This window comes from Notamacropus eugenii, chromosome 3 (assembly GCF_028372415.1).
Source record: "Notamacropus eugenii isolate mMacEug1 chromosome 3, mMacEug1.pri_v2, whole genome shotgun sequence".
NCBI lineage: Eukaryota > Metazoa > Chordata > Mammalia > Diprotodontia > Macropodidae > Notamacropus > Notamacropus eugenii.
In genome coordinates, this window is record NC_092874.1 from 200980988 (window position 1) to 201008810 (window position 27823).

The following is a 27823-nucleotide window of genomic DNA, read 5'->3' on the forward strand; positions in this document are numbered from 1 at the left end:
ATTTAGAAACTGAGTTGAATTTTATCTTTTCCTACTTAGATTCTCAGAATGTCAGAAATGGGACATCAGAAGTCCTCTAGTCCAACCCCTTATTTTATAGATAAGAACTGAAGCTCAGAAAGGTCAGAAAGGAGGGTCCTGTCAAAGGACACACAACTAGGATTTGGATCAAGGTTTCTTGAGTTTCCAGGGTAGTGCTCTTTCCCTCATGTGGAATTTTAAAAATCGTCTCCTATCCTTTGCTTTAAATCAAGTATTACTCCAAATTTCTGTGATTCAGCAGTTCATTTTGTTCTAATAATTCGGGCTTTACTCATTCTTCCTAAGCAATCTTATTTCTAAATGGTCCAAACAATTATTTTCTCCACAAGAAATGTTAATATTACTTTATTTTTTTATACTCTTCATGTTGATAAATGTTTTATTCATAAGGTAGATTCCTTTAGCATAGAGAGGCACTCTAAAGCAGGAGACATTTCATAATAAATGGTTCCTTTTTCCAAACACAAAAAAAAGGTCATGAATTACACAACATGTTATTCACTAAAAGCCAATTACATAGGCTACATTTGTTTTTGGCCATAAAAAACCCAAATATCAACATAAGAAGAAACAAAATAGAACAAAACAAGAAAACATGATCTGATAAATTAGCTGCAAAATCTAGTCACAACTAGATAAAAAGGAAAAAATCCTTGGACATAAGCAATTCTTTTATAAATTGTGGTAGTGTTATTCAAAAATAACCATCCTCAGTGCTAATATTTAGCACAACAAAGAAATAATATTCAATACTGTAATAACAAATTATATTTCAAAATTGTAACACTTTATTTGACAACACTGGATTTCATCAACATGGATATTTCTATTCAAAGTCAAAACCTGGCAGGAAACAGTGGCATTTCTTTTGAAAAATGCCAGTAGCTGAATTCAAAACATACCTTAATTCATTCCCTTAGTGTTTTTATGTTACTACCTTTCCATATATAACCTATTTCTGAAAGCTTTTATAAGAATTTGGAATATAACTATTGGAAACAAGATGCTTCCTCAATGACACAAAAATATGAAAATTCTAATGATTTATTTGGACCTAGGCACTTTCTGTCACTTTGGCTAGGTGATCCTGCAGATTAATACAAATGCACTTCATGGTTGTTTTAACTCCTTTAGCACCCTGTTCTACATTAATTATAAAGTGACTGATCCCTGTATTGGGGGTGACTGAATTGAGTTCGGATTTGCTTAGATTTGCTGGTAGGGTACACTCCAGATCAACCACAAAATAAGTAAACATGTTTCTCATGTATGCCCCATGACTTACCACCAATATATTAGCATCTAACACTTGGGCAACACTGTCTGAATTCAGATCAGATCCAGATCCACAACTGCTTCCTAATGAAAATGTTTCTGTTTGAAAGGCCTCTAGGCCACTGTCCATTATTCCTGATGTAGACTGTCCTTTCTGACCCGCTTCATCCAGCACCAGTTGACAAAGAAATTCAAAAAAGCTCACAGCTCGTAATTTCACCTGCAAACAAACAAATAAATAAATGAGGAATTTCCAATAAGCAAAGTGGCTTGACTGCTCTTCCTGAATTTCATAATCCCATTTTAACATTTAATTAAAATCAAAGACTTGTTCATCTAAATCACGGATTTATAAATTAAAAGCGATTCCAGAGGTGATTTAGATCAAGTCAAGGCTGCAGCATAAATTCCTTTCCCCATGATCCTTAACAGGTAAGTAAGTGGCAATTCAGACCTTTTCTTCCAGAAACAAGGAATATACTATTTTACAAAGGAATCTGTTCGATTTTGGGTTATAAAATGTAATTGCTAGTTCTTCCTTATGTTGAGGCAAGATTTATCTTTCTCAAACTTTTACCCATTGGTTCCTCTTCTCCAGCCCCTCTGGAGGCCAGGAGTTTATATCTAATTCCCCTTTCTCAGAGAGATAATTCTTTAAATATTTAAAGATGGTGGTATCTTTTCTAGAGAAGCCCCAGATTATCAGTGACCTTCTCTAAAATGTGTTCCCCCAGACTCCACATGGTACTCAAGATGTGGTGCCCAGCAGAGTACAGAGACAACATCACTTCTCTAATTTGTTTAAAATATCTATATGTTTTGTGTCACCTGATTTTATATTGCTTCCACTTTCATTTCTTCCAGAGAGGTGGCGCAGAGCAGTGCACAGAGAATTCGTTTCAAAGTCAAGGAAGCCTGGATTCAAGTCTTCTGATACATACTGAAGAGGGGGTGGGGGAAGGTGGGCTCTAGACAAATCACTTAATGGCCCAGTACCCCAGGCACTGAGACTAACTAACCCTCTAGGTTGCAGAATAGGTATCAACACAAATTACTAGAAGGAGTTTTCTTAACAGAAGTTCCCTAAACCAGTAGAATCACAGATCCAATCAGAAAAAAAAAGTCTTTCTCTGATGCATCATTATGGCAGAAGCAACACTGGGTGCTAAAAGCCCATGACAATGCAGCACAAGTTCTATCAAGACCTACGCTGTACTGGAAGAAGGCTCTGAATAAAAGTCTGACAATGACTATCATTTGAGGACTGGCCTTGCTAAAGTTCAGTGAAGTTGATAACATTTTTTGTTCACAACAACTCTTGGTAATTGTCTAAAAGGGTTGCAATATGTGCACTGGTCAACAGCTGACTCACATTGAAATGCTAAAGGTTTTACATTATCCTTTCAAGCTGTACACATAACAGGCAATTAATCAACCCACAAACATTTATTAAGTATTTATCATATTCCAGGAACGATGGTACATCAGATAAGCTAGAAATATATGACAAATTTTATCAACTTAACAAATATTCAAGTATTTATTGTGCAACTATGTGCTAGACTGGGCTCAGCACTGGGGATATAAAGACAAAGCTAACTAAGATTAATCTTATTTGTTTAAAAAACCAAGTTAAATGCAGTCAAAGCATTTGCCAAGGTCTGCTGAAATCTGTGACTACTCGTTATCTACACTTTCCAAGTTATCCTACTTGGTATTTCTTCAATTTAACACCTTTCTGTAAGTCTTATTTGTCCCTACTTTGCCTTGTAATAGGATTTCTGTCTGAAGCAGAATTTTGAAGGTTTTCATGGTCACTCATGTTCTACCTGGTTTCTGACCTTCCCAGCTTCTCTTGACCTCAACTAGGTATGCCCTGATTTCTGCCTACACTTCCATTGCCAGTATACTTTCTGTAACTGCCTAGAAGGAAAAAAATTATTTCATTGTTGTTTTTGAATCTTCACTGATGCTATGGCCCACCCTTCTCCATGGAGAAGATTTTAAGATACTGATGAGGAGGAGATCCCCTTTGTTTTCTGCAGTAGTGAGAAACTGGTTAACTAGGGAACTGATTAGTGACTACAGTTCTGGAATACTAACCCCAAACTGTACTTTAACATATTATCATCTTTTCCTTGTTCAAGATTCCTCTGAATGTGACCTCAAATTCTTACAGGTGTAGTTACAGTGGAGTGGAGTTCTAGTTATAGTTCCCCAGAATGGGAAAGGACACAGGAAGAATATGCCAATTTGGACATCTCTTGAAACCAGAAATAGCTTGGATATTACATTTATACTAAATTAATAAGCTTCTGGTAGATCTGTGCCTAAAATAAGAGTGATAAATTTTTTTCTTCTACACTGCCTGGAGTTCAGGGGTGGGGAAGCTGTAGCTTCAAGGCCACATGTCAAAGGTCTCTAGGTCCTTTGACTGAATCCAGACCAAAGATTCCCCATCCCCTACCATGGCATATGGGCATATATTTTGTAATAAATCCTTCTAATTCAGTTTTCCTATCAGAATCTCCATGTCCTAATGCTTTCTTTCATAATAAAAATTCTTTATTACTCTAAATTCAAAATTTACAAGAAATACAAATTATTTAGATAATTAAGCCAAACATGGTAAATCTGAAAATTCTATATCTTGATCAGCAAAGAAAAAAAAGAAATTGCAATGGACCCATTAAAGTACAGTACAACAAAAGAATTCATGGCTGAAGAAATCTCAGAACATCAAGCTGAAGCAACCAAAAAATCACCTCCAAAAAGTATTATGAAACTATCTGCTACTGGCTAAGAAATAGAAAGGTTGATCAGTGGAAGAGAGTAAACATACAACTTACAGCAGCAAATGATTATAGTACCCTTGTGTTTAACAAGTGTAAAGACTTAATTTGGGGGATAAGAATTCACTATTTGGTAAAAATTATTGGGAAAACTGGAAAGCAATCTGACAGAAACTGGGAACAGACCAGTATCTTACACCACTTGCCAAGATAAGGTCAAAATGGTTATGTGACCTAGATGTAAAGGGATGTATTACAAGAAAATTTGATGAACGTGGAACATATTATCTATCAAACTTATGGATAGGAGAAACAATTTATGAATAAAGAAGAGATAGAGAGCAGTGTGAGGTATAAAATGGATAATTTTCATTACATTAAATTAAAAAGGGTTTGTACAATTAAAACTAATGAAGCAGAGATCAGAAGAAAAGCAGAAAATTGGGGGGAAAATTTATAGACAGTTTCTCAGACAAAGGTCTCTCACCTCAAATATGAGTTTAAAAAAAACTTTATCAAACTTATCATATGTCATTCCCCAAATGATAAATGGTCAAAAGATATGAAGAGGCAGTTTTCTGATGAAGAAATCAAAACAATTTATAAACATATGAAAAATGCTCTAAAACCATTACTGAATAGAGAAATACAAATTAAAACAATCTTGAGACATTTTACACCTATAAGACTGGCTAAAATGACAGAATGGGAAAGTGACAAATGTTGGAAGGGATGTGGAAAAACTGGGACAGACTTGCATGAAATATTGAAGAGCAAAATGAGCAGAACGAAGAACACTGCATACAGTAACGGCAATGTTGTTTTAAGAACAGCTAAGTCATTTTGACTATTATAAATACCCACACTGACTACAAAAGACCTACGAAGGAAGATGCTATACGCATCCAGAGAAAGAACTGATGAGTAGAAGAATGTATAGAATGGGGTGTGTGTGTGTGTGTGTGTGTGTGTGTGTGTGTGTGTGTGTGTGTGTGTACACATATTTGTGTCTAATGCTAGCCATCTCTAGAGGGCTGGGGGGGGGAAGTGGGGAAGAGAAGAAAAAGAAAGTTAATAATTTTATTATATATTTTAAAACAATACCAAGTTGTACACAACAGATTTGCAGTTTCATGTATAAGCACCTTTTCCCCCCTATTCTACCATTTCTTAAGTTCAGCATAAAAAAAGTAAACCAAAGAAAATTATGAAGATGGTCATATATAAGAATCACTTTTAAAACAAATGAAAAAAATGAGAAGGAACTATACTCTCAGACAAGGCAACAATACAAATTTATAATGTCAAAAAAGGGAAATAAAGAAAATATATGATCCTTAAAAGAATAAATGGAAAACATTAATTATATGTGCATCAAACAGCACATTCTTCAACACACTAAGTACGTAAAACAACATCAATAGCATGATTATGCTAAACTTCAATACCCTTCTCAGAGCTGTATAAATCCAAAAGAAAGATAATGAAAACACAGAGCTGAAAAATTAGATTTGACTAATGTACATTGATTTATGAATGGAAATAATACATAATGCCCATTTCTCAGCATCTCACAATACTTTACAAAAAATAGTCACATGTTAAATATCAAAGAAAAATATTAAGACTGTCTTGTATTTCAGCCACAAGTATGCCAGAAACAATTTGTTTTTCACTTAATGGTATTTTAAATTTAAACCATTTCTATCTTAGAAAGAGAAATGTCCAAACTAGCACAGTTCTCCCAACACTCAGACATTTTCCTCTCTACTCCACGATGACTGGAGGTAACCTTCATAGGTTATTTTGAAGAAGACAGATAATAATAAACTACAGTTGGAGTTAATCAAAAAAGTCACAGCTCAGTTTCTTAAATGTTCTTCTTGTAGTAACACAAGAGACCTCCTCCCTAGAAGAAGTAGCCTAGTCCTTTCTCAATGGAGAGGAGGAAAAAGAAGAAGTGTCCAAGATGGGCCATGGGACCATTTCAGGGAAGGCAATATTTTAAATCAGACAAGAGGTGTTCAGTTCCAAGTTTGCTACTCTTAATTCATTTGTTCATTTGTTCCTAACCTAACCAACTTTTCTAAGAGGACAAGTCTGGAAAGGACTTTTAAACTACAGCAATATTTATTTCTTGTAATTTCTAGTTGAACTAAAAAGAGGTATTTAATATACTTCTACACTGGGCATAAAGGCATCAAAAATAAAAAATAATATAAAAGAACAGAAATATAAGTTCATCCTTTACAGACCATAATGCAATATTAAGATGATCATAAGATTTTCACCAACTGTACTAGGAAGTAATTTTATACTCAGCTTGCTACCCATCAAATACTACTGGATCTGGAAGTGAATGGGGGGGAGGGGGAAGAGAAAGAATAAGCTCCTGTTTTTTTTATTATCATGGAGATGATACTCTAATATATTAGGGGGCTCTAATATTAGCCCCCTGATAACTGAGTCAAGTTTTAGTTATTTTGTGTAAATAGCAATTCCTATAAGTGTTAGCATACCTGATGTAATGTTTCTCCTTCAGGAGGTGTGAAATCAGGGCATTGTTCCCCAGCTGCTTTGGCCAATGCCTTTAATTCACACAGAGGTTTGCCTTCTGCAATTCCATACTTCTGCAACAGTACAACAGATAAAATAACAACATAATTTAAAGTACTTACAACATGATACCCATTTTTAATACAAGACTTATAACCCAAATAAATAAAATAAGCTTGCAAAAAGTAAGCTTAACATCTCTGATGTTTCTCCATACTACTCTTCTATTCTAAAAATGAAAATAACAACTCTCATAATCATGCATCCCAGAGAGATTCACTAAGTTGCCTAAGAGGCATGGTTCTATATACCGAATATTGAGAATCAGAAATAACTACATTAAGTTACCTATCAATATGTCCTCAGGTTAACCAAATGAAACCAATAAAAATAAATAAAAAGACCATACTAATGTCATGATTAAAAACTGATGGTAAAAAGAAACTAAGACATAGAGTTTTGAGCATAATCAATTTATTAGCAAAGCTAGCAATTGCCAATAAATGGAATTCAAGGCTCCTCAGTAACCAAGAATGCATCTGACAATGAAAGCAGTTCTTTTATAATCCTACAAAAAAACCTAATTAATATACAGTGAACTGATAAACATTTAACAAAATAGTACAAAATAAACTGGGATCTCAACTTTCAATCCTACACCAGCTTCTTCTTAATAAGTTATTGCAATTTAGACTTTCTTTAAAAGCCTCTGTATACTAAATACATAAAAATATGCCATATCTCAGGTATAATTACTTTGATTTCTGTCCCTGAACTTCAACCTTTAAATTATCACTTAAGATTTTTAAATCCCAACAGAGAAGCTGTATGGAATAGTGATAGAAAGCTGATTGAGAAATTAATTAATAATTGGTTGAACTCAATCAAATCCTGATGCTAACACATACTGGCTAAATAACCCTGGGAAGTCATACTTCTTTTCTCAGTATTCTAGCCAATTCTGAACTGCATTTTCAGAGAGAATTTCTTCACCCAAGAGTTCCGAATATTAATGAAACCACAAATCCAGTTATCCTTATCCTAAGTAGCTACAACTCATTATGATTCTAAGATGACATTCAGAAAAAAAAATCCAATGATGGTGTAAACTACATTTTACTTGCTACCAAAAATATATAATGGGCAGCCCTTTTTACTCTCAGATTCCCCACTGGCACCCACTTGTGTAGAAATGGGAAAATGTAATCAAAGTCCTTTCTCCCCCTGCACCATCCTGCCCCTGTCCCCATTATGAAATAGAAAGACAAAAAGATATTTCCATTGCTTTAGTTCTTTTTAAAAACTAATTGCTACTTATCCATAGAAAACAATTTTTTATATTATACACACACATACATATATGAATAAGACTTTGGGGACACCATCATCATAACATTTATATAGTGCTTACTATGTGCCAGGCACTGTGTTAAGCACTTTACAACTATTATCACACTTGATCCTCCCAACAATCCTGTAAGGTAGGTGTTATTATTATATAAGGAAACTGAGGAAAACAGAGGTTAAGTGACTTGTCCAGGGTGCCTCATACATATGTGTATATCTGTATAGATACCACACATGTACACATACACAAATAATAAATTTAATTTTAAAATAGTTTACCATCTCTGATACTGACTATTCCACTTCTCTACATAAATAGGTCCTTCACTAGGATAGATGGTTAAGGGTCTCAATGGAGTTAGGATTCATAGACTGAAAAATGAAGGCTTTTTTTAGAACTCAGAAGGACCTCAGACCTTTAATCCCTTTACCTGGACAAGTTAATTGATGCCCAGGTGATTTTTCCAAAGTCATACAGCTAACAATGGCAGAAATGGGACGAGAATCCAGGTGTCCTGAATCTCAGCCCATTGTTCTCTAGGCAAAAAAAAATTAAACATTACTATTTAATGAGATTTATACCACTGTAGGTTGCCTAAATTCTACTTAATATTAAAACTGGATTAAAAAATTAAACTTTCAGCTCTTCTGCCCCATTTCACTCAGAAATCATTGACTGATATGTCTGGCAGAGATATCAAATGATTATCTACCATAACCCAATCAAAAAATCAATTATACCACACCTAATAACTATCCAGAAAACAGCCCACTAGATACACAAGATCCTTGAGGACAGGACAATCTAATTTCAACTTTGTTTTATTAAAAGAACCTAGTACAATGTCTCACACACAGGTGTTTAACAAATATTTGCTGAAGTAAAGCTAGTTATCATCAGAAAAGTTTTCCTATCATTGAAAAATGGATGATCATTGGGAGAAAGACTGTATGCCCCAGAAATTATGTGGTCTTCAGTTCAGAATCAACCTATGTGACCCTGGGTCTTGTATACTTTCTATCTGTAAAAGAGATTTCCTTACACCTAAATAGCTAGTACACTAGAACTAGTAGGGCCACTAATCACCTATCCACCTTTGCTATTATGTAATAGACTAGAGGTGGAGTGCTTGTAGGACTTATATCAACTACTAATTGTAATTAAGGATAAATGAAATGAATTTATTTTAAAATCATATTGTCCACTACTGTAAATTCATGTTGACCCTTCTCAATATGATAGCAAAACTCTATTCTGGCATTTCCTTGGTTTTAACATCAGAAGTGTTTTAGGAAACCCCAAACTTGCACTGCTCTATCCATTCCAAAAGCTATTTCCCTCAAATATGAGGATTTAGGTGACAGAAATAAAAAAGCTGAAAATTCACTGGAGTGATTCCCAAACCATGGGACCTTGATTTCTGAAATTCCAAAGAGGAATTGCCTGTAGTATTTTCTCCTTCACTCGATAGTTCTGGTATTTGGCAATGATATTTCTTGGTGTTTTTAGTTTGGCATCCCTTTCAGGAGGTGAATGGTAGATTCTTTCGACGACTATTTTGCCCTCTGGACCTATGACTTCTGGGCAATTTTCCTTGATGATTTCTTGGAAGATATTGTCCAGGCTCTATTTTCATCATGGTTTTCCAGTAGGTCAATAATTCTCAGATTTTCTCTCCTGGATCTATTATCCAGGTCAGTTGTTTTTCCAGTTAGATAGTTTACATTTTCTTCTATCTTTTCATCTTTAGATTCGGTTTGACTGATTCTTGATGTCTCATAGAATCATTAGCTTCTACTTGGCTGATTCTAACTTTTATCAAATTGTTTTCTTCAGTTAAGTTTTCTCTTTTTCCATCTGTTCAACTGTTCCTTTTAAGGAGTTACTTTCTTCAGTTAGTTTTTGTACTTCCTTTTCCATTTGTCCAATTTTCCCAGTTAGGCTTTGTGCTTCCTTTTCCATTTGTCAAATTTTCCTTTTAAATTCTTTTGTGATTTTTTTTCCCATATTTTTAAAATCACTGGCCAATTTTTCTTCTACTTCTCTAATTTGGCTTTTAAAATCCTTCTTCAACTCTTCCAAGAATGCTCTTTGTGCTTCAGACCAGTTCATATGCCCTTCTGAAGTTTCAGATGGGAGTACAGTCTCAATGCTGACCTCTATGTGTGCTTTGGCCCTTGTCCCCACAGAAAGGTTCTATGGTCTTCTTTTCTGCTTTGTTTCTTACTCATGATGATGACAATCACTCTTTTCCTAGCTTTTAAAGTAGATCTCTGCTTATAAGGCACAAGGGGCTCTGTCCCATAGTTCTTGTACCTTGAATTTAAGGCTTTGTGTGTTGAGACCTCTGGTTCTTTCAGCTAGAAGCTAAAATGCTGCAGCTTTCCTGGTACCGAGCTGGCTGGTGTGAGAAAGCAGGGGCCAGGTGAAGTCTTTCTGGTTTTTCCCAGATTTACCCCGGAGCTTGTTAAGTGTGGCGGAGGGGTGGGTGGTCTGGCCACAGAAGGTCTCCTCTGCTGAGATACAGCATAGGCAAATTCAGTGGATGGTGATCCTGTCTCCCTAGTGTCTTCCCAATTCCTGTGGGATGCTGAGGCACGCCTGGAGTCCTGGTGTTGGTAGTTGTGGGGCTCCACCTCCTGGGGCTCAGGATCTCCTCCCAGTTTGCTAAGGTGGGGCTGTCTGGGACAGTTCTGATCCTGCACTGGTCCCCTTCAGCCACAGCAAGAGGGACCCTGTGTAGCAATTTTCCTACCCTCACATGCTAAGAGACTGTTTATCCTTCAGCTGATCCCACTGTTTCAGGATTTTTCTGTGGAAATATTTTATGGGTCTTCCAAAGTCAACAAGGGGAGAGGGAGAGCATTCACCGCTCACTCTGCCATCCTGGCTCCCGGAAGTTCAAGGAGGTAACTTACAGACATTTAATCTGCAGGCTGACAGTCTCAGGAGCAGTCACTGCAGATACCTGGGGCTCTGCGGCTCTCACTCACTCAGTTCTGCTGGGCTCCTGTCCTGAGCTGATGTACCCGAGATTCCGCAGTAGGCTACTGCCTCAGAGCACCCAAGGCTGCCTGCTTTGCCCTGCCACGGCAGGGACACAGTGGTACAGCCTGAGTGCTGTATGCTCCTCCAGCCCCGCAGAACAGATCCTTCCCATTGACCTTCCAGTCTGTCCTGGGCTGTGAATCTGCCATAGTCTGTCTCCTATTGAATTCTGCGCCTCCAAAAATCCAGTCAGATTCTCTTTTTAGAGGTATCTGAAAGAGTTTGTCTAAGAGCTTAGGTGAGTAGTTGCTCTCACTTTGCCATCTTGGCTCCACTCCCCACCCCCCAAAGAGGAATTGCAAAAGGGTTGTGAATTCTCACACACAATAAACATGGATCATTTTGTAGAATGAATAAATAAATGATATGCTTTGAACCAATGTTTAATTTTTTATTTAGGGTTCAGATTCATAATTTCATCAGTATAGAGAACTTCTTAGTTAAGAAAACTCCCTCAATCAATGCTCTGCAACAAGAGCATAAAGGTCACAAAGTCAGTGTACGTCAGAAGCAGGATTTGAACTCAGGTTTTCCTCAACTCCAAGACTAGCTTTCTATCCACTATGACACTGCCTCTCAAATGTAGGTACTACTATTCTTCAAATGAGTAAAGATGCTCTGGTCATTAATAAAATGCAAAAATCATTTAGATATGCTATTATATTCAAAGTAATGTTGTCACTGCAGATTATATAAGAAGACCATCTATTTAGTGATGAAAGGGACCTGAGAAGTTATTTAGTTTATCTCTCTTTTCACTGAAAATTAAACTAAGCCCCAAGGGGGTTAAATGACTTGCTTAATAAAGGAAATAAGTAGCAGGGCCAGGATCCAAATCCAGGTCCTCTTAACTCTAAATCCTGTCAGTGTTCTTTTGATGTCACCATGATGTCTTCTTAATTAAGGGCACCACTACTATCCTATGGGGCTCCCTGAATTTTTTTTACATTAAAAAGTGGTCCTCATTCCTGGTCCTGGAAAACATGTGAAACATCATCTCTCTATAGAGAGATGGGGGACTATAGTTACAAAATAATGTATAAGATATACTACATAGCTGTCTTGTTGGTTATTTTAACTTAGTTGTTTTTCTGTCTTGGAAAAGATAGTTTAATGGAGAAATTATACTGGGTTTAAAGAAAACACAAGAACTATCAATTAAACTTTTAAAAACAGGTTATTTATACTTGAAAAAGTTGGAAATTACTGCTACAGAAGAAAACTCTTAGCATCTTTAGATAAGAAATCATAGGACTTAAAATATATATGGTGAATGTACAGGTGAACTTTCAAAACTTTTTGGAAGTATCACTTCCACAGAAAACACCATGTCATCTAGTATAAAGTCATACTATTTTTCCAAATAAAGTGACTTCTCAATTATTTCTGGAAAAGCACGTGCTATAAATTAGGCATCTATTCTAACACCACAGTAAGAATCTTCAAAACTTACCCTTTCTCGAAGTATTGTATCATATTTTACTGTTATTTCTTTACAGAATCTGCTTTTCTCCAAAATCTTGGCAGTGGTCTGAAAATATAAAGTGAATTAGATTTCTTTTCATAAATTATTTGTTTTGAGCAGCTACGAAAATGAGTTATATGAAATTTTAACACAATCACCATTTCACTTATAGGTCAAAAGTCAAAACAGAACAGATATATACCTGTAGATGACTAAAATTAATATTCCTCATCTCATCCCCATATTAATATAGATCAGATATCAGCAAACTTTGGCCCATGAACCAAATTTGGCCCATTTTCTGTTTTTGTATGGCCCATGAGGTTAGAATGATTTTTACGTTTTTAAATAAAGTACAACAGGCAGTGGGATAGAATTGGCCTGCAGGCCATACTCTGCAGATCTCTGATATAATTTATTAACTAATGTGTAATATATATATATATATATATATATATATATATATATATATATATATTTTTCTTTTTGCTATGTAGTCTATCCACATAATTAACAGGTAGAAAAAAGATTTAATATGTGGTAGCATTCAAAAGGCTTTTTAAAATAAAAATATAGGGGGGGCGGAGCCAAGATGGCGGAGTAGAAAGACGCACATACACATAGCTCCGAACCCACAAACCACAGAACGGCTAGAGGGGACCAACCCAGGGCGAATTCTGCACCCAGAGACCACGGAACATAGGAGCGAGGGAGATTTCTGTTCCGGAGAGACCTGCAAACCTCTCGCGGGGGGTCCTTCGCGCCGTGGACTGGGCGCCGGGACGGGGAGCAGAGGGCAGCCCTGCCGCAGCCACGACACTGTGAGGAAAAGATCCGAGAGGGCTACGGGGACGGGATCTCCAGTGGCCACACGGGTCCCTCCACCCACAGAGGGACCTGCAAACCTCTCGCAAAAGATCCGTCGCGCTGCAGACGCGGAGCCCAGCCCGGACCTGCGGCGGCGGCCGCAGATCCGAGAGGCACAGATCTGAGAAGGCTCCAGAGACGGGATCTCCAGCTGCGGCACAAGCCCCCCCACCAACAGGTGACTGGCGGGGGTAGGTGAGAGAGTCTCTTTGGCGGGTTGAGAGGGGAGTGGGGTGCCCCCATGGCTCGGGCCCCCCCAGGAGATAGAAGCTGAGAGGCGGCTACAGACAGGGGCTCCCCAAACGGGCGGGAGCCTGGATCCATTGTGGAAGGTCTGTGCATAAACCCCTTGAGGGAACTGAGCCTGAGAGGCGGCCCTGCCCCGACCTGACCACCTGAACTTAATTCTCACACTGAATAGCAGCCCTGCCCCTGCCAAAAACCCTAAGGCGGGAAGCAGCATTTGAATGTCAGTCCCCAAACGCTGGCTGGGAGGACCAGGAGGCGAGGTGGGTGTGAGGAGAACATTCAGAGTTCAGGTCACTGGTTGGGGAGAATGCCCAGAAAAGGCAAAAGAAATAAAACTATTGAAAGGTATTTTCTCGGAGAAAAGACACTTCCTCCCTTCCTTTCTGATGGGGAGGAACAATGCTTGCCATCAGGCAAAGACACAGAAATCGAGGATTCTGTGTCCCAGCCCACCCAATGGGCTCAGGCCATGGAAGAGCTCAAGAGGAATTTTGAAAATCAAGTTAGAGAGGTGGAGGAAAGACTGGGAAGGGAAATGAGAGGGATGAGGGAGAAGCATGAAAAGCAGATCAGCTCCCTGCTAAAGGAGAACCAAAAAAATCTTGAAGAAATATGGCACCTTGAGAACTAGCCTAACTCAGCTGGCAAGGGAGGTGCAAGGGGCCAATGAGGAGAAGAATGCTTTCAAAAGCAGAATTAACCAAATGGAAAAGGAGATTCAAAAGCTCACTGAAGAAAATAGATCTTTCAAAACTGGAATGGTACAGATGGACGCTAAGGACTTTATGAGAAAGACAGATATCTCAGAACATACCGTGCAGATTCGAACAATGGAAGATAATGTGAAATATCTTATTGGAAAAACAACTGACCTGGAAAATAGAATCAGGAGAGACAATGTAAAAATTCTGGGACTACCTGAAAACCATGATCAAAAGAAGAGCCTAGACATCATCTTCCATGAAATTATCAAGGAAAACTGCCCTGAGATTCTAGAACCAGAAGGCAAAATAAATATTCAAGGAATCCGCAGAACACCGCATGAAAGAGATCCAAAAAGAGAAACTCCTAGGAGCATTGTGGCCAAATTCCAGAATTCCCAGGTGAAAGAGAAAATATTGCAAGCAGTTAAAATAAAAATATATTATTTTTTTTCAGTCCTGAGTAGCTATTACCACAACACACTTAAGATCTGATGTTATAGTTGTGCAGTTTTTAAAAAATGTCTTATGGTCCTTAAGCATAAAAAAGCCAATAGAGCTAGTAAGGATTAACCCCAAATAAGGGCTTACCTGTTTTGTACGCATGAGATCACTTGAAAAAACATGAGTAAACTTCATATTACTAAGAAATTCGCCAGCAGCTGCAGCTTGTCTAAAGCCAATTTCCGAAAGAGGTACATCTACACCTTGTCCTAAGAAACAAAAAGAAAGGAGGGAAATTCACTTAAGAGAATCTTAATTTCATTATTTCACTGTCTACATCTGTTCAATGAGAAGATGAGCTAGGTGAGGGTTTTTTTTTTATAAAGCTCAGTAGAAAGATGTGAGGCATCCATAAGGAATTAGTAGCTCAAATTAATTTTATCCCAAAAAAACATTTTTCATAGGTTAGTGCCTTAGTGAACACTCAACTACCTTTGGTCTTATTGGCAATTTGCATTATTTTCTTATTTTTATTTCAGTCTCTTCTTTAGCTGCTTTTTGGAACACATTTTCATTCAAGTGAACAATCTGTGACAGCAAGAAACCTGTCTTTTATTAATTTTTGTTTTTTTCCTTAGAACCTAACACAGTGACTTGTACATACTATCCAGTCAAAAGCCACCTGCTGAATGAATTACTCTATTTACATGTGCTTTAAATGGAATAGTCACCCATGCTCAGTTTGAAAGACTCATTCCTCTCATTAATTCAATGAACATTTATTTAAGCATCTACTATGTGCTAGGCATGGGAAAGGGGAGCCGGGGGGTGTGGGGGTGAAGGCTCACTCCATGTCCTCTGAGTTGGGGATGTTCACTACTTAGGATAAATGAATCTGTTTAAAATGAACTTGGAGTATTTCTTTTGGTCCAATTAGCTACATATTTAAACTAATTTAGTAGCTCAAGGCAAAGTTACTGGCCTTATGTAGTATCAGTGGCTTTCCAGGGGTTAGCGATTTTTTCTACTCCTTCAACACATCACCCTAAATGAACGGAATCTTTCATTTTACTACAAGCCCTCCCTATCTTACTTTATCGTAACTTCATGCAAAGTAAATAATTTTATCCACTTATACCGCTGACTTCTTTAGCTCAGGAGGCAAATAACAGCAAAAACCATTTTGATAAAGAGGTCAAGTCTACGGACTAGTTTAGGGTGGAGTATATATCAAAAAGAAAGCTTTGAAGTAAGTGGGGCAAGAGGATCATAGAATGAAAAATCAGATTTGTTCCAGGAACATAGATTTGAATACACCAGGAATGATAATCAGTTTCTTTAAACCCCAGGAATGAGCTGCCTTTATCACAAAATGAAGCTAAACATTTTCAGGACCAAAATACAAAAATAGTCTGTTTAGTTAGGTATTGGGGAGCTTAAAATTCAAAAGATCTGACTGTAAGATAAAAGGACTAATCAGAAGAGTCTGTTCAGAATAGAATCATGTATAGAAATAGGAGACTTCTATTTAGTGCTCCTCTTTGCTCCTGGAACTTGGAACTAAATTAAGAGGAACCCTAGAAGGAAATAGTATCAACACCACACAGTGACAATTATTATACCAAATCATTTTTAATTTGGTCAGTTTATTTTCAAAACAAACTGTAATATAACTCTTTAAACAGTTGATTTTGCTCTCCTTTGAAGTCACTCATGAAGAAACAATTCGGAAAACTGTTCTTTGCATTTAGTTCACTTTTAAAAGTCATCAAATAAATTGCTCTGATCACACTTCAGCTATTCTGTTACTTTTTAAAACTCTTATTAGCTAGACCATATTAACATTAAAGGAGATTTCCAAAACAAGCTGTATTTGCAGTAGGATTAGACCAACCTTGAAGTATTTTCTCTCTGTTATATCTTGTTTCTCCACTGAAATAGAGAGAAACATACTCTGATTATCATATCATGCTATTTTGAGACAAGGAAAAAAATATAAGTAACAAAACTCTTACAATGATGATACAGTGAAGGTAATGAAGGTATAACCTACATCACAATATAACCCACAGAACTACAAATACCTGAAATAATGTTCAAGAGGTCTTTAATTGAGGCAGCACAATACAAGACAAAGAATACTGGACTGAAAGTTGGAGAACCTTTATTTAAATTCCAGCTCTCCCACTTCACCTGTCTGACCTTGGCAAGTCACAGAACCTCTCTGGGGCTCAGTTTCTTCATAAAATGAAGCAGCTGGTCTAGAAGACCTCTGCAATTTGTTGTAATTCTAAATCTCAGATCCTATGATTTGTGGTCCTAAATTTTACTGACACTAATTATCTACAAGCATCCATTTTATTTGGAGTACAATTTACATGTTGTTATTATTTCTAATATGGTTAATAATTCATTTCATGCAGTGTTCTATAGTTTACAAAGCACTTTCCTCATAAAAAAATAAAACCAGAGTTAGTAGTACGACAATGCAGCACAGAGAGGTTACATGAATTGCCCATGGTTCCAATATCCTCTGACTCCAAGTGCTATTCCTGGAATCACAGCATTTCAAAGTTGTAAATGTAGTTATTTCTGAGCCCAATTTAGCCAATACAGAGATCCGTTCTAAGAACATTTTTAATGACAAGTGGCTGTGTAGCTTCCACATAAAGACCTCACCACCTTCTAGAGCAGGCCATCCCACTTCTGGACAGCTCTGCTAGAAGGATTGCCTTCTATCAAGCTGCAATAAGCTACTCTGCAAGTTATATCTACTGCTCTGCACTTTCAGACTGCACAGAGCAATCTAATCCAAAAGTTCTTGAACCTTTGTCATAGACCCTAGGTTAGGAACCCCTGGTCTCTTCCAGGAGAGCCCTTCAACATCTTTTAATGCTTAATTTTACAGCTTTAATTCACTGGATAGGTATTCTTTGAATCTCTGGAACAATAGTTTAAGTATAGTTTACTTTGAGAAATGAAGACAAGATAGAAAACTAAATAATTTCACTATTAATTCAAAGCCTTAAAATATTTTTTAAATAAAATGGTTTTTATTGTAAATGTAATCAATATAAACATTACACATAGAATGAGAGGATTACATAAGAAACTGAACTTATTACATACTGAATTGTATTTCTATGTATATATACAAACATGTATGTAAACATCCACACATGTATGTATATATGAGTGTATATACATATCTATGAATGTACACACATGTATATGCACATGTGTGCACACATACATGCATGGGCACACACAATTTAAAGTAGTAACAAAATTACTTAAAGTTAACTACTTTTATGACAGTGGCAATAAAGGCAAATGGAACTAACTGGGCAGAGCAGCGTATAAAGGAGTTCATGGTAACAACATTCAATTTTGCATTCTGCAGAGTATGATCCATTTCCAAATACCACGGCTCTGCCAGAATACAAATGTTTATGCCAAGAGTCTCATGACCAGCCATTTATAGGTCCTACAAATAGACTCCACGCATTTTTGCAAGCTATTCTCTACTATACTTTAAAACTAAATCACCTTTTTTGAAGTCTAGAATTTCTCATTTCCCAGCCAATCCTAACAACTTAAAAACTCATAATTCAATTAAAGAGCTTCCCCAAAATGGAAGACCAAAACAATGATGTGAATGTTCTTTGAGTTAAAGTAACAGAAATTAATGAGTTATTATTATGGGAAAGAGTAAGATTTATATTCTCCTGACACCTTTGGCAAAAAAGTTACTTTAAAAATCTGTTACCTGCATACATCATACAATGTCTTCATATCATGACAAAACCCATTTACCAAGTTAGTCCAAATATAGGACCCATTTTTCCTCAATTTTGGTTTGCAAAAAACCGAGGTGGTTTTTAACACGTTTGTTCCTCCCTCCTCCTTCAAAGAGAACCCATTCTAGGTGTAAATAGAATATTTGAACCAATACTGTAAAATATTCCTAACACTGATTTTAAGGAATAGTTCACTAAATGCTAGTTAGGAAGGGTATGCCTTCTGTGAGTAAAATTATCAAGTTTTATATAAAGTATACTTATGAAATTTAACTGTTAAATTAATTCTTGGTTTCTTAATTAGCCATAATTGTACTACCAGCCACAAAACAAAAAGCCCCTTTGATAAGAATCAGATATATCATTTAAAAACAGATTGCTCCCCCAGCAGAAAATAGAATGTTATTATAGTATCTCTTAACAAATCACAGAACTTAAGCTTAAGGAGCACGAAGAATGTTAAGATTCAACAAATGCTGTGGATGTAAATTTGAAGTATGGCACAGCGCAGAGCTTCTTAAAGTGTGGTCTGGGGACCCCAAGACCCTTTCAAGGGGTTTGTGAGGTCAAAACTATTTTCATACTAAGATATTTTCATTTCTAACATGGTAAATGTTGATAGGGCAGGTAGGTGATGCAGTGGATAGTCTGGAGTCAGGAAGACTTATCTTCCTAAGTTCAAATCCAGCCTCAGAGACTTCCTAGCTGTGTGACCATGGGCAAGTCTTTTAATTCTGTTTACCTTAAATTCATCATCTGTCAAACGAGCTGGAGAAGAAAATGGCATACTATTCAAGTCACAAAGACATGACTGAAAAATGACTGAACAAATACTGATGGCAAAAGCTCTTACAGGGAGTTTTAAGAGTGTAAAGGGGCCTGAGACCAAAAAGTTTGGTTAACAGTTGCCATTGCAAATATAGAGGCAGTCCTTGGCCTTGGAGTTCAGGTTCTGACAGTCTCAGAAACACCGACAGTGTGACAGTGGGTAAGTCACTTACTCTTTCATTGCCCTAGACCACTCTCTAAGACTGTAAGTAGAACAGCAGCAGATTTGCACTGATTGAAGCAGTTTCCAGTTTCCCAAAAACTCACAGGAGTACTTAGATAGAAGTTTCTTCCCACAAATCCAAAGTAATAGTTTTAACAAATGAGTCTGTAACACTTGGCAGTGTTTAATTTTTGAAAAAGTAAAGTTAATCATCCAGACTAAAAAAAGCAAAATGAAGGCAGATGTTCTAGTATCCAGTTCATAATATGTCAGGACCAGGCTGTGCAAATCCCTTATAATTCTAGCCTTACAGATGCCGGATTTTTTGAAACTATTCTGTAATAGAAACCATTACCTTAAAGACTAGTAGATTCAGAAATGGGTTAAAGGCCAGATCCAAAGAGAATTAAATAATGGCTTCTTATCAACTTGGAAGTATCAAAAAGGGATCTGTGCTTGGCCCTGTTATATTTAATGTTTTTATTTATCAATCAAATGAATGACAAGGTTGCCAAATTCACTTAAGACCCAAAATTTAAAAGAGACAGCTAAAACACTGAATAAACACAGGATTCAAAAAGATCGTGTCATGCTAAGAACAATGGTTCAAAGATAATTTTTTTTAAAGTAAAAAAATTTCAATAGCAATAGTATCTTATGCTTAGGTTGAAAAAAATCAACTTCATACAAAATGGAGAAGTTAGAAGTACATCCAAAAATATCTATGGGTCTCAGTTTCCCCATCTGTGAAATAAGGGTTCCAGATTAAATAATCTCTAAGTTCAAAGCCTGTGATCTCTAAGACTATTTCCTCATTTCTAAAGTGAGGTCAGACTAGATCAGAGGTGTCAAATATACATGCCACATGCAACACTCTCCAGTGAGGTTTATTAAAAATTAAACATTAAAAATACAATAAAACATAGATAACACTACATTTTAAAAAGTCAATATGATACTTGTCAGGATCCTTACATACAGATTAGTGGCCTGTTTCTATTTCAATTTGACACCATGGGACTGGTTAACCAAGTTCTGGGCTATTTAATAACCAATTCAGAGGAAGTCCTCCAAGGCCATAGTCATGAAACCTTATTAGGTTTAGCACTAATTAAGTGCTTAGCCTAATAGCAGACAGAAAGAAAATTAATATTATTCATCCAACAGCATTTAAGTGTTTGCCCTGTGCTAGGCACCGTATAGCTACAAGGATAACCATTTAATAATTGGCTACTTTTGGAATCCAAATCATGATTACTTTGTAAATTCTGTTGTCTTTCTTATGTCTTCTCTACACACTTCAAGTTCATGGACAGAATAAACAACCAACTGTACACACTTAGTTTTCTGCTGTTGGTCATGCCTGTCCTTCGAAGTTACTTGCTCAATGACTGATGAATCAAGGAAAGCATCAGGAAAGCATACTGGAGAACTAGGTTCTACTTCCACTTCTGCCAGCTGTGTGTGACCTCCAGCAAATATCTTTTATCAACTTCCATATCAGTTCCCTCCATCTATCAGGTGAAGTCCAGCTAATAATAGAAATAACTCATGTTTTTTTTAGCACTTTAAGGCTTATGGAGCATTGTGAAAACTAGACAAAAGGATGTATTTCTCATCTTAGAAACTAATGTTCAACAAGTTCATCAATCATTCAAACAAGAATTTATTAAGTTTCAACTTTGTGTGCCAGGCACTGTGCTAGTAATGGGGATACAAATTCAATACAATAAAACACTATGTGGCAAGGACCGTACTAAGCACTGAGGATACAAAAAGAAAAAAAAAGGCAAAACAGTCCTTGCTTCCAAGGGCTCCGTCTATAGTATGCACGACAGTATAAATAAGTAAATACAATGAAAGCAGCAATCTGTCCTGGAAAGGGCTTACTTTCTAACAGGGTAACAATGGAATACATACAGAACAGATATGTACAAATAAATGTATTGAATTCCAATGTAATTTGAAGAGTGACTGCACCAGCAGTTAAAGGCATCAGGAAAGCCTTCCACTAGAAGGTAGAGCTTGTAGTGAGTCAGGAACTTAAGTGACTTGCCAGGGTGCACAGAGGTAATGGAGGTGGTGACCAACCAAGATTTTCTTATACTAAGATGTTTCATCGATTAGATGCTCTTTGAGACGGTTTACAGCTCAAAACATCTCAGAAATCCCTTACTCTCCTCTAGATGGCAAATTCACTTTACATACTTTCATAGATTCACAGTTTACAAGAACTGGACAAGGACCTAAGAGAATCTCTAGTTCAACTAACTCCCTTATTTTATCCTAAGGCTGAAAATTCAAAGGCCCAGTCAAGGTCACAAAGCTAGTTAGTGGGATGGAATTAGGTCTGATTTAGGTTAGATTTTTTTCCTTGATTGTAGCTTCAGCGTTCTTTCTGTTGAAGTACAATTTCCAAAGGAGGAAAACTCAGATTTGGAGGTAAGCGGTGGAAATGGATTAACAGGAAAAATGCATTCTATCCCTTACATGATTAACTGCTTGTCCTAATTGCACATCTGGACATCAAGGGATACTGGGCCTCCCATCCTAGAGGAAAGAGAGTTGCTACCTCCAGAGCAGTTCAATTAGACCTGGAACATACCTTAGAAATCAGAAACCACCTAGTCCAATCCATTCGTGCTAAATGAGGAAAATAAGACCTAGAGAGGAAGTTATTTGACCAACATCAAGCAGCTAAGGCCAAATTTGACACAAAATCCAGTATTCTTTTATCACAACTGAAGGTCCATAAACAAGAAAGGTGGACCAGGTGAATCCAGTTTAGAATAAATGAGCTCTGAGGTCATTTCCACACCTGAGATTCTCAGATGCTCTACCTGTCCAGACACCTGAGATCACATGCTGATGGAGGTGGGGAAGACAGTCCAGGGATGTCACAGTGTGTAATCAGATTCTGAATAGAATTCTGAATTCCACTGAACACTCACAGGACTAAGAGCTATGGGCATCAGCTTCCTTCTCTATAAAATGGGGTGAGGTGCTTGCTTAACTTTTCTCCTTGTCTCACTGACCCCTCTGGAAGCCTGGTGAAGTCTTAAGAATAATATCTTTAAATAAATAAAATGTACAAGACTACAAAGTAATTAGAATTTCACTTATATTGGCTTAGTTACATCAATTATATGGTTTCTAAACAATATGCAGTTATTTGTGAACACGTCTATAAATGTATTTCAGAATTTATTAACATATAAGCAATTTACATGTTTAATACTAATTAATTTCACATTAATTATACTGTTTATGAATATAAGCACTAATATTTATAAACAACATAACTGCTTGACGTAATAATGTCAATATAATTATTCACATTGAACAACTATATTGAAATAGTTGCTATTTTTAAGAAAATTTCAGGTTAAGAATCCCTATATACTGTATCTCTAATCTCTCTCAGCTCCAAAAATGCAGGACTCTACCAGGGGACCCCCCTCCCCTAAGAGACGTGAGAGGAGGTGGAGGAGGCAGCGCTACACCCAGCACTAGCTCCGGAGTCAAGAGGGCTTGGGTTCCAACACCGAGCCCACCCCTAACCTGGGTGACCTTGGCCAAGTCTCGTAACCTCTCAGGGCTTCAGCTTCCTTAACTGTAAAACCAAGAGGCTGGCTCAGACGAGTTCTCAGGCGCTACTGCGTGCGAGGAACAACGACGCCGGGGGAGGGGGGGGAAGCAAACACAACAAATTAAAAGTCCCTGCTCTCGAGGAGGGTGCGTGTGTCGGAGCTACCGGATGCTGCGCCCCAAAGAGCAGGGCGGTCTCTCCGGTGAGGTGGCTCTGGGGGGAAGGGAAGGGAGGGGAAAGGTCAAAGGGGAAAGGGCTGCGCCCCCTCCCCTCACGCCAACTTCACGCAGGGGAGGGCGTCGTTTCCCACGTGCTTACTCACTGTCGGACAACGGTTAAAGCGAAACGAGCCATTCTCAGCCCGGAGTCTGGGTGAGCAGAGGAAAGGGTGGTCAGCGGAGGCCACCAGGAGCAGCCGGGGAATGGCTCGGAGGACCCCGTGGCCGGCAACCCAGCTTAGTCTGCGCCGCAGACGCTCGGAGACTTCCGCCTGCGCAAACCCGGAGCCGCGGGTCAGCCGGCCGGCTCCGCTCCTATTGGCGGCGGGGAGGGACGCCCCCGCAGCGTCGGCCAATCGGAGAGGAGCAAGAAGAGCGGCGTCGGGCGGGGCTGGCCGGGAGGAGGGGCAGGAGGGGCGGCCGAGCTTGCTGCACTCTCGGCTGGGCGGCGGCTGGCAGGGCTTGCGGCCCCGCCTCCCCGCCTCGCTTCCAGCAGCCCGCCTTTCCCAGATTTGGCTGGTCGCTTTTGCTTCCCCTCGAAGGCCGCACGTTCGCTGTTCCGCCTTCGCAACTTCCCCTCCTCTCCGCTCAGGCGGCCCCCAGCCCACCTCCATCGGGGTCTCCCACCTCGCGACGTCCTCATGCCGGCTGCCAAAGTGGCCCCCCTAAACCCGGGTCACCCCCACCAAAAACAAAGCCTTACGCGGCTCCCCCCTTCTCACCTGAGTGCCCTGCCTCGTTGGGGGGCTGCGTACCCCGTGGGCGCTCCTGGCGCCTCCTCCCTCTCCCAGAGGGCCAGCTTTCCTGCAGGACCCCGCTCAGACCCTCGCCTTGCTGCAGGAGGCCTTTCCTGGCCTTCTGAACGGCCAGAACCTTCCAGCTAAATCACACCCCCTGCTTGAAGCTTCAGAGGCCTATCCCCAGCCACCAGCACCGCGTGTCCGTGTCCGGGGCACAGCAGGCCCTTGGGGAATGCCTGTGGATTGTCTTCTTTTCTGAAATATGTGGTTTTCCCCCCAGTTACGTTAAAACCACTTTTACTTTTTTTTGAAGTCTGCAGTTCGAAATTCTCCATGTCCAAAACTGAGCTCATTATCTCTCTCCCTAAACTCTCTCCCCCTTCCAGACTTGGCTATTCCTGTGGAGGGGGTCACCGCCTGTCTCCCCCATATTCAGGCCCACGACCTCATTGCTGACCTCAGCTCCTAGTTCTCACCCTGCTTACTCAAGCTGTTGCTAAATCTTGTCATCTGCGTCCCCCTCTTCCTACCTGTGTGGCCAGCACCCTGCAACTACGCGCCTCAGCTGTTGCCTCTCCCAAACCTTTATCTCCCCTCATTCCTCTTCTACTGCTAACGTGCTCTTTCTAAATTTCAGATTGGACCGTGTGCTGCACTCCCTGCTGAATAAACTCTATCACCTCCAGAAGCCAGAATGAAACCCTTTCCCAGCCTAGCCCCTTCCTACCCTGTCCACGCTTCTTACTCTTTACTCCCTTTTATGTACTCTACCAGCCAACAACACTGACTTGGTTGTTTACTCTAGTACAGAGAACTCCTCTAAGTGACTCTAGCTCTTCTGTCCCCTCGCCTGGAATGTTCTCCTTGCTGACATGAGCCTCTTGGCTTTCTTCAAGATCCAGTTCAAACCTCATTTTCTGCAGGAGACCTTTCCCAGTCTTGTCCCACCTCCCCAGTGCCTTCCTTCTGAGGTCACTTGTTTTTTTTTTTCCATTTGCTCATTAAAGGGGACATTCCCTGATCACTTCTTAAAGAGGCCTATTCACTGAATGGGTGTTACCTTACTCTGTGTGAGTACCTGAATAGGTCAAGGTCTCCCGTTGCATCCTGGGTCATCTCCAGTCATCCTGATGAATATCTGGTCACTGGATTCAGATGGCTCTGGAGGAGAAGTGAGGCTGGTGACCTGCATAGCCCTCCCTCACTCAAAACAAAGTCCAGTGCAAGTCTACATGTCATTCTTTCTCTGATGGCATGGTCTTTTTGGAAAACAAAGGACGAACACAGACCTCTCAGTCAATGAATCTACAAGCATTTATTAAGCATCTGTACCAGGCACTGTGCTAAGATTCAGGGATTCCTCCCCCCAAAAAAGGCAAAAGACAGTTCCTGCCTTTAAGGACCATAAAGTTAAAAGCGGATTTTAATTCTGTTTTTAAGGATTAGTCCAGCTAGACTGAATATTCAAACTTCACTCACATCCCCAGAAAAACTTGCCTAGAGGTCAAGCTTTTCCACCTTTGTAACCCCAGCCATCACCCACTTTCCAGAGAAATTTGATTACCTAAAAGATCAGATTTCATCAGTTTAAACTATTGTTGTTACTCCCATTCCCTGAAGACTACTCCATCACCTGAGAACCCACAAGACTCCCTGTCTCCCAATCTCCCAGGTCTGAGCATTCTCACTGCCTGGAATTCTCTCTCTCCTCATCTTCTTCTATCCATCGCCTCTTTTCAAGTCTCAGCTAAAATCCCTTCTTCCACAAGAATCCTTTCCTGATTCCTTTTAATGTTCATATTTCCCTTCTGCCAGATACCTCCAATTCATCCTGTATGTATTTGTTATACGTATTTGTTTGCTTCTATAGTGATTGAGACTAAGGTAAACTGAGGCATATCGTTCTGATCATTATCAGTTTATTAGTAGAGCATGAATCTACTAACAAAGTGGGCCAATGGAAACCACAATAATGTCAGAGACATGGAGCGAGAACTGATAGGGTCTTTTATGACAAGAGGAGAGCAAAATCTCAAGCAACATAGGTGCCTTCTTCTGATTGGTCATAGATGACATAGTCAGAATTGAGAATACATCTTTGGATTTTCCCTTCTAAAACCTCCTCAACCACAGCCAAGACAAATGTTCTCAGGTAAAGGGAATATTAAATCTAATTTGACTAAGCCTTAAAAATAGAATTAAAATCAATTTTCAGTTTTACATTCCTTAAGGGCAGGAATTGTCTTTTGATGTTCTTCAGATCCATTACCTACTCAGTGGGCTTCCTCTTTGTTTCTATTTTTTTTTTCTTTTTGCTACAACAAAGAGTGATGTTATTTTGTTAGGTATTTTGGCATATATTGGAATTTTGTTTTTGCCTTTGAGTTTCATCCCTTTTCTTGCATAATTCCAAGAGGATATCCAGAATGGTTGGACCAACTCCCAGCTCCACCAATAGCATATTAGTGTTCCTCTCATTCTGATGGGGTATGAGCCCAAGCCGAGACCTTTGTCCCTTGAACTGGGAGGGTTTTGATCCTATTTGTCTGAAAGACCTGGGGAAACCTGGCCTTGGGGGGCTTCTTGGATTCCCCTCATTTGATTTAGCATTCTCTTGAGGTCCATATTGCCCAGCCCAGATTGTCTGAACTACCAGCCACTCCCATCAGGATCCTCCTTGGAGTTGATCTACATTCCAGGATGACCTTCCCTATCAAGACCATCCCTGGGACCCCAGACTACTTGGCGACACTTGGATTCCTCCCTCAATCTTTTCTGTCTTTAAGTTCCATTTTGCCTCCAAGAAGGCACTCAGATTTAATCCAGCACAGACTCCGTCTACCTGAGATTGAATCTGGTTCGCTTGTTAATACAAGCATTACAAATGCTTAGGCTCCTTAAGAGTCAACCCACTTTGTCTAATCTTTAATAAACTCTGTTTTTCTTTGGCTTTAAGAAGGCTTATGTAGAATTCATTCAAACAGGACTCAGCGTGTTGGTATTTTAGGGTCCCCATCACCCCTAACCTCGAAAATTCCATGGTTTCAACATGAACTGTTCTTGCTTTTTTGTTATTTTTGACAATATTCAGGATGTGAGGTGAAACTTCTAAGTTGTTTAATTTGCATAATATTAGTTATGTGTAGGCATCTATAGTTTGCAATTCTTTTAAAACCTGTCTCTTCATATCCTTTGACCCTCTTATCTATTAAGGAATGGCTCTCAGTGTTATCTATTTGTATGAATAATATATATTATATATACATATTTTATATATATATATATATCGTGTATAGCAGACTTTTGTTGGTGATATTTAATTCAACTGTTTACTCTGCTGATAATCTTTTTGTTCTGTTTTTATTGGTTTTATTTGTACAAAACCTTTACAATTTTGCATAATCAAAAATTGTTTATTTCGCTTCTTGATCTCCTTTTCTTAGTTAAGAATTCCCTCCCCTACAAGGATGGTTGTGAAAGTTACCTCCTCCCCTCTTCTAATTTTTTAAAAATAATGTGACCTTTCATATTCAGACTGAACATCTACTTTGAGCATATTGTGGCATATACTATAAATTATTCATCTAAACCTAATTTCTGCCAAACTGCTTCCCACTTTTCCTAACAAATATGTAAAAGGATTCCTTCCCCCAGCAATTTATTTTCTTTGATTTATCACATACAGGCTACTATTTTTT

General features: G+C 38.7%; 1 protein-coding gene across 7 annotated transcripts; it reads right to left on the minus strand.

Moving 5' to 3' along the window:
- Positions 1-371: 371 nt before the first annotated feature.
- Positions 372-23732, minus strand: TIGAR (TP53 induced glycolysis regulatory phosphatase). Of its 7 annotated transcripts, none has more exons than XM_072653989.1 (6): positions 23490-23732; positions 16682-16719; positions 14935-15056; positions 12515-12592; positions 6629-6739; positions 372-1537 (listed from the first exon to the last, which is right to left on the minus strand). In XM_072653989.1, exons 1-6 carry the CDS (start codon positions 23519-23521, stop codon positions 1097-1099), a joined length of 822 nt encoding a protein of 273 aa, XP_072510090.1. In that variant the 5' UTR covers positions 23522-23732; the 3' UTR covers positions 372-1096. The 7 variants fall into 7 exon arrangements, with proteins under 7 accessions (XP_072510090.1, XP_072510096.1, XP_072510092.1 ...); XM_072653995.1 differs by having other exon boundaries at positions 23486-23675; XM_072653991.1 differs by having other exon boundaries at positions 23140-23620.
- Positions 23733-27823: the final 4091 nt, after the last annotated feature.

Bases quoted from the DNA above. Each gene is read 5' to 3' on its own strand.
- TIGAR (XM_072653989.1), bottom strand. From the start codon at position 23,521: ATGGCTCGTTTCGCTTTAACCGTTGTCCGACA. The intron at 16,720-23,489 runs GTGAGTAAGCAC...TCTCTATTTCAG, and splicing joins GCTTTAACCGTTGTCCGACA to TGGAGAAACAAGATATAACA. The intron at 15,057-16,681 runs GTTGGTCTAATC...TTTGTTTCTTAG, and splicing joins CAGAGAGAAAATACTTCAAG to GACAAGGTGTAGATGTACCT.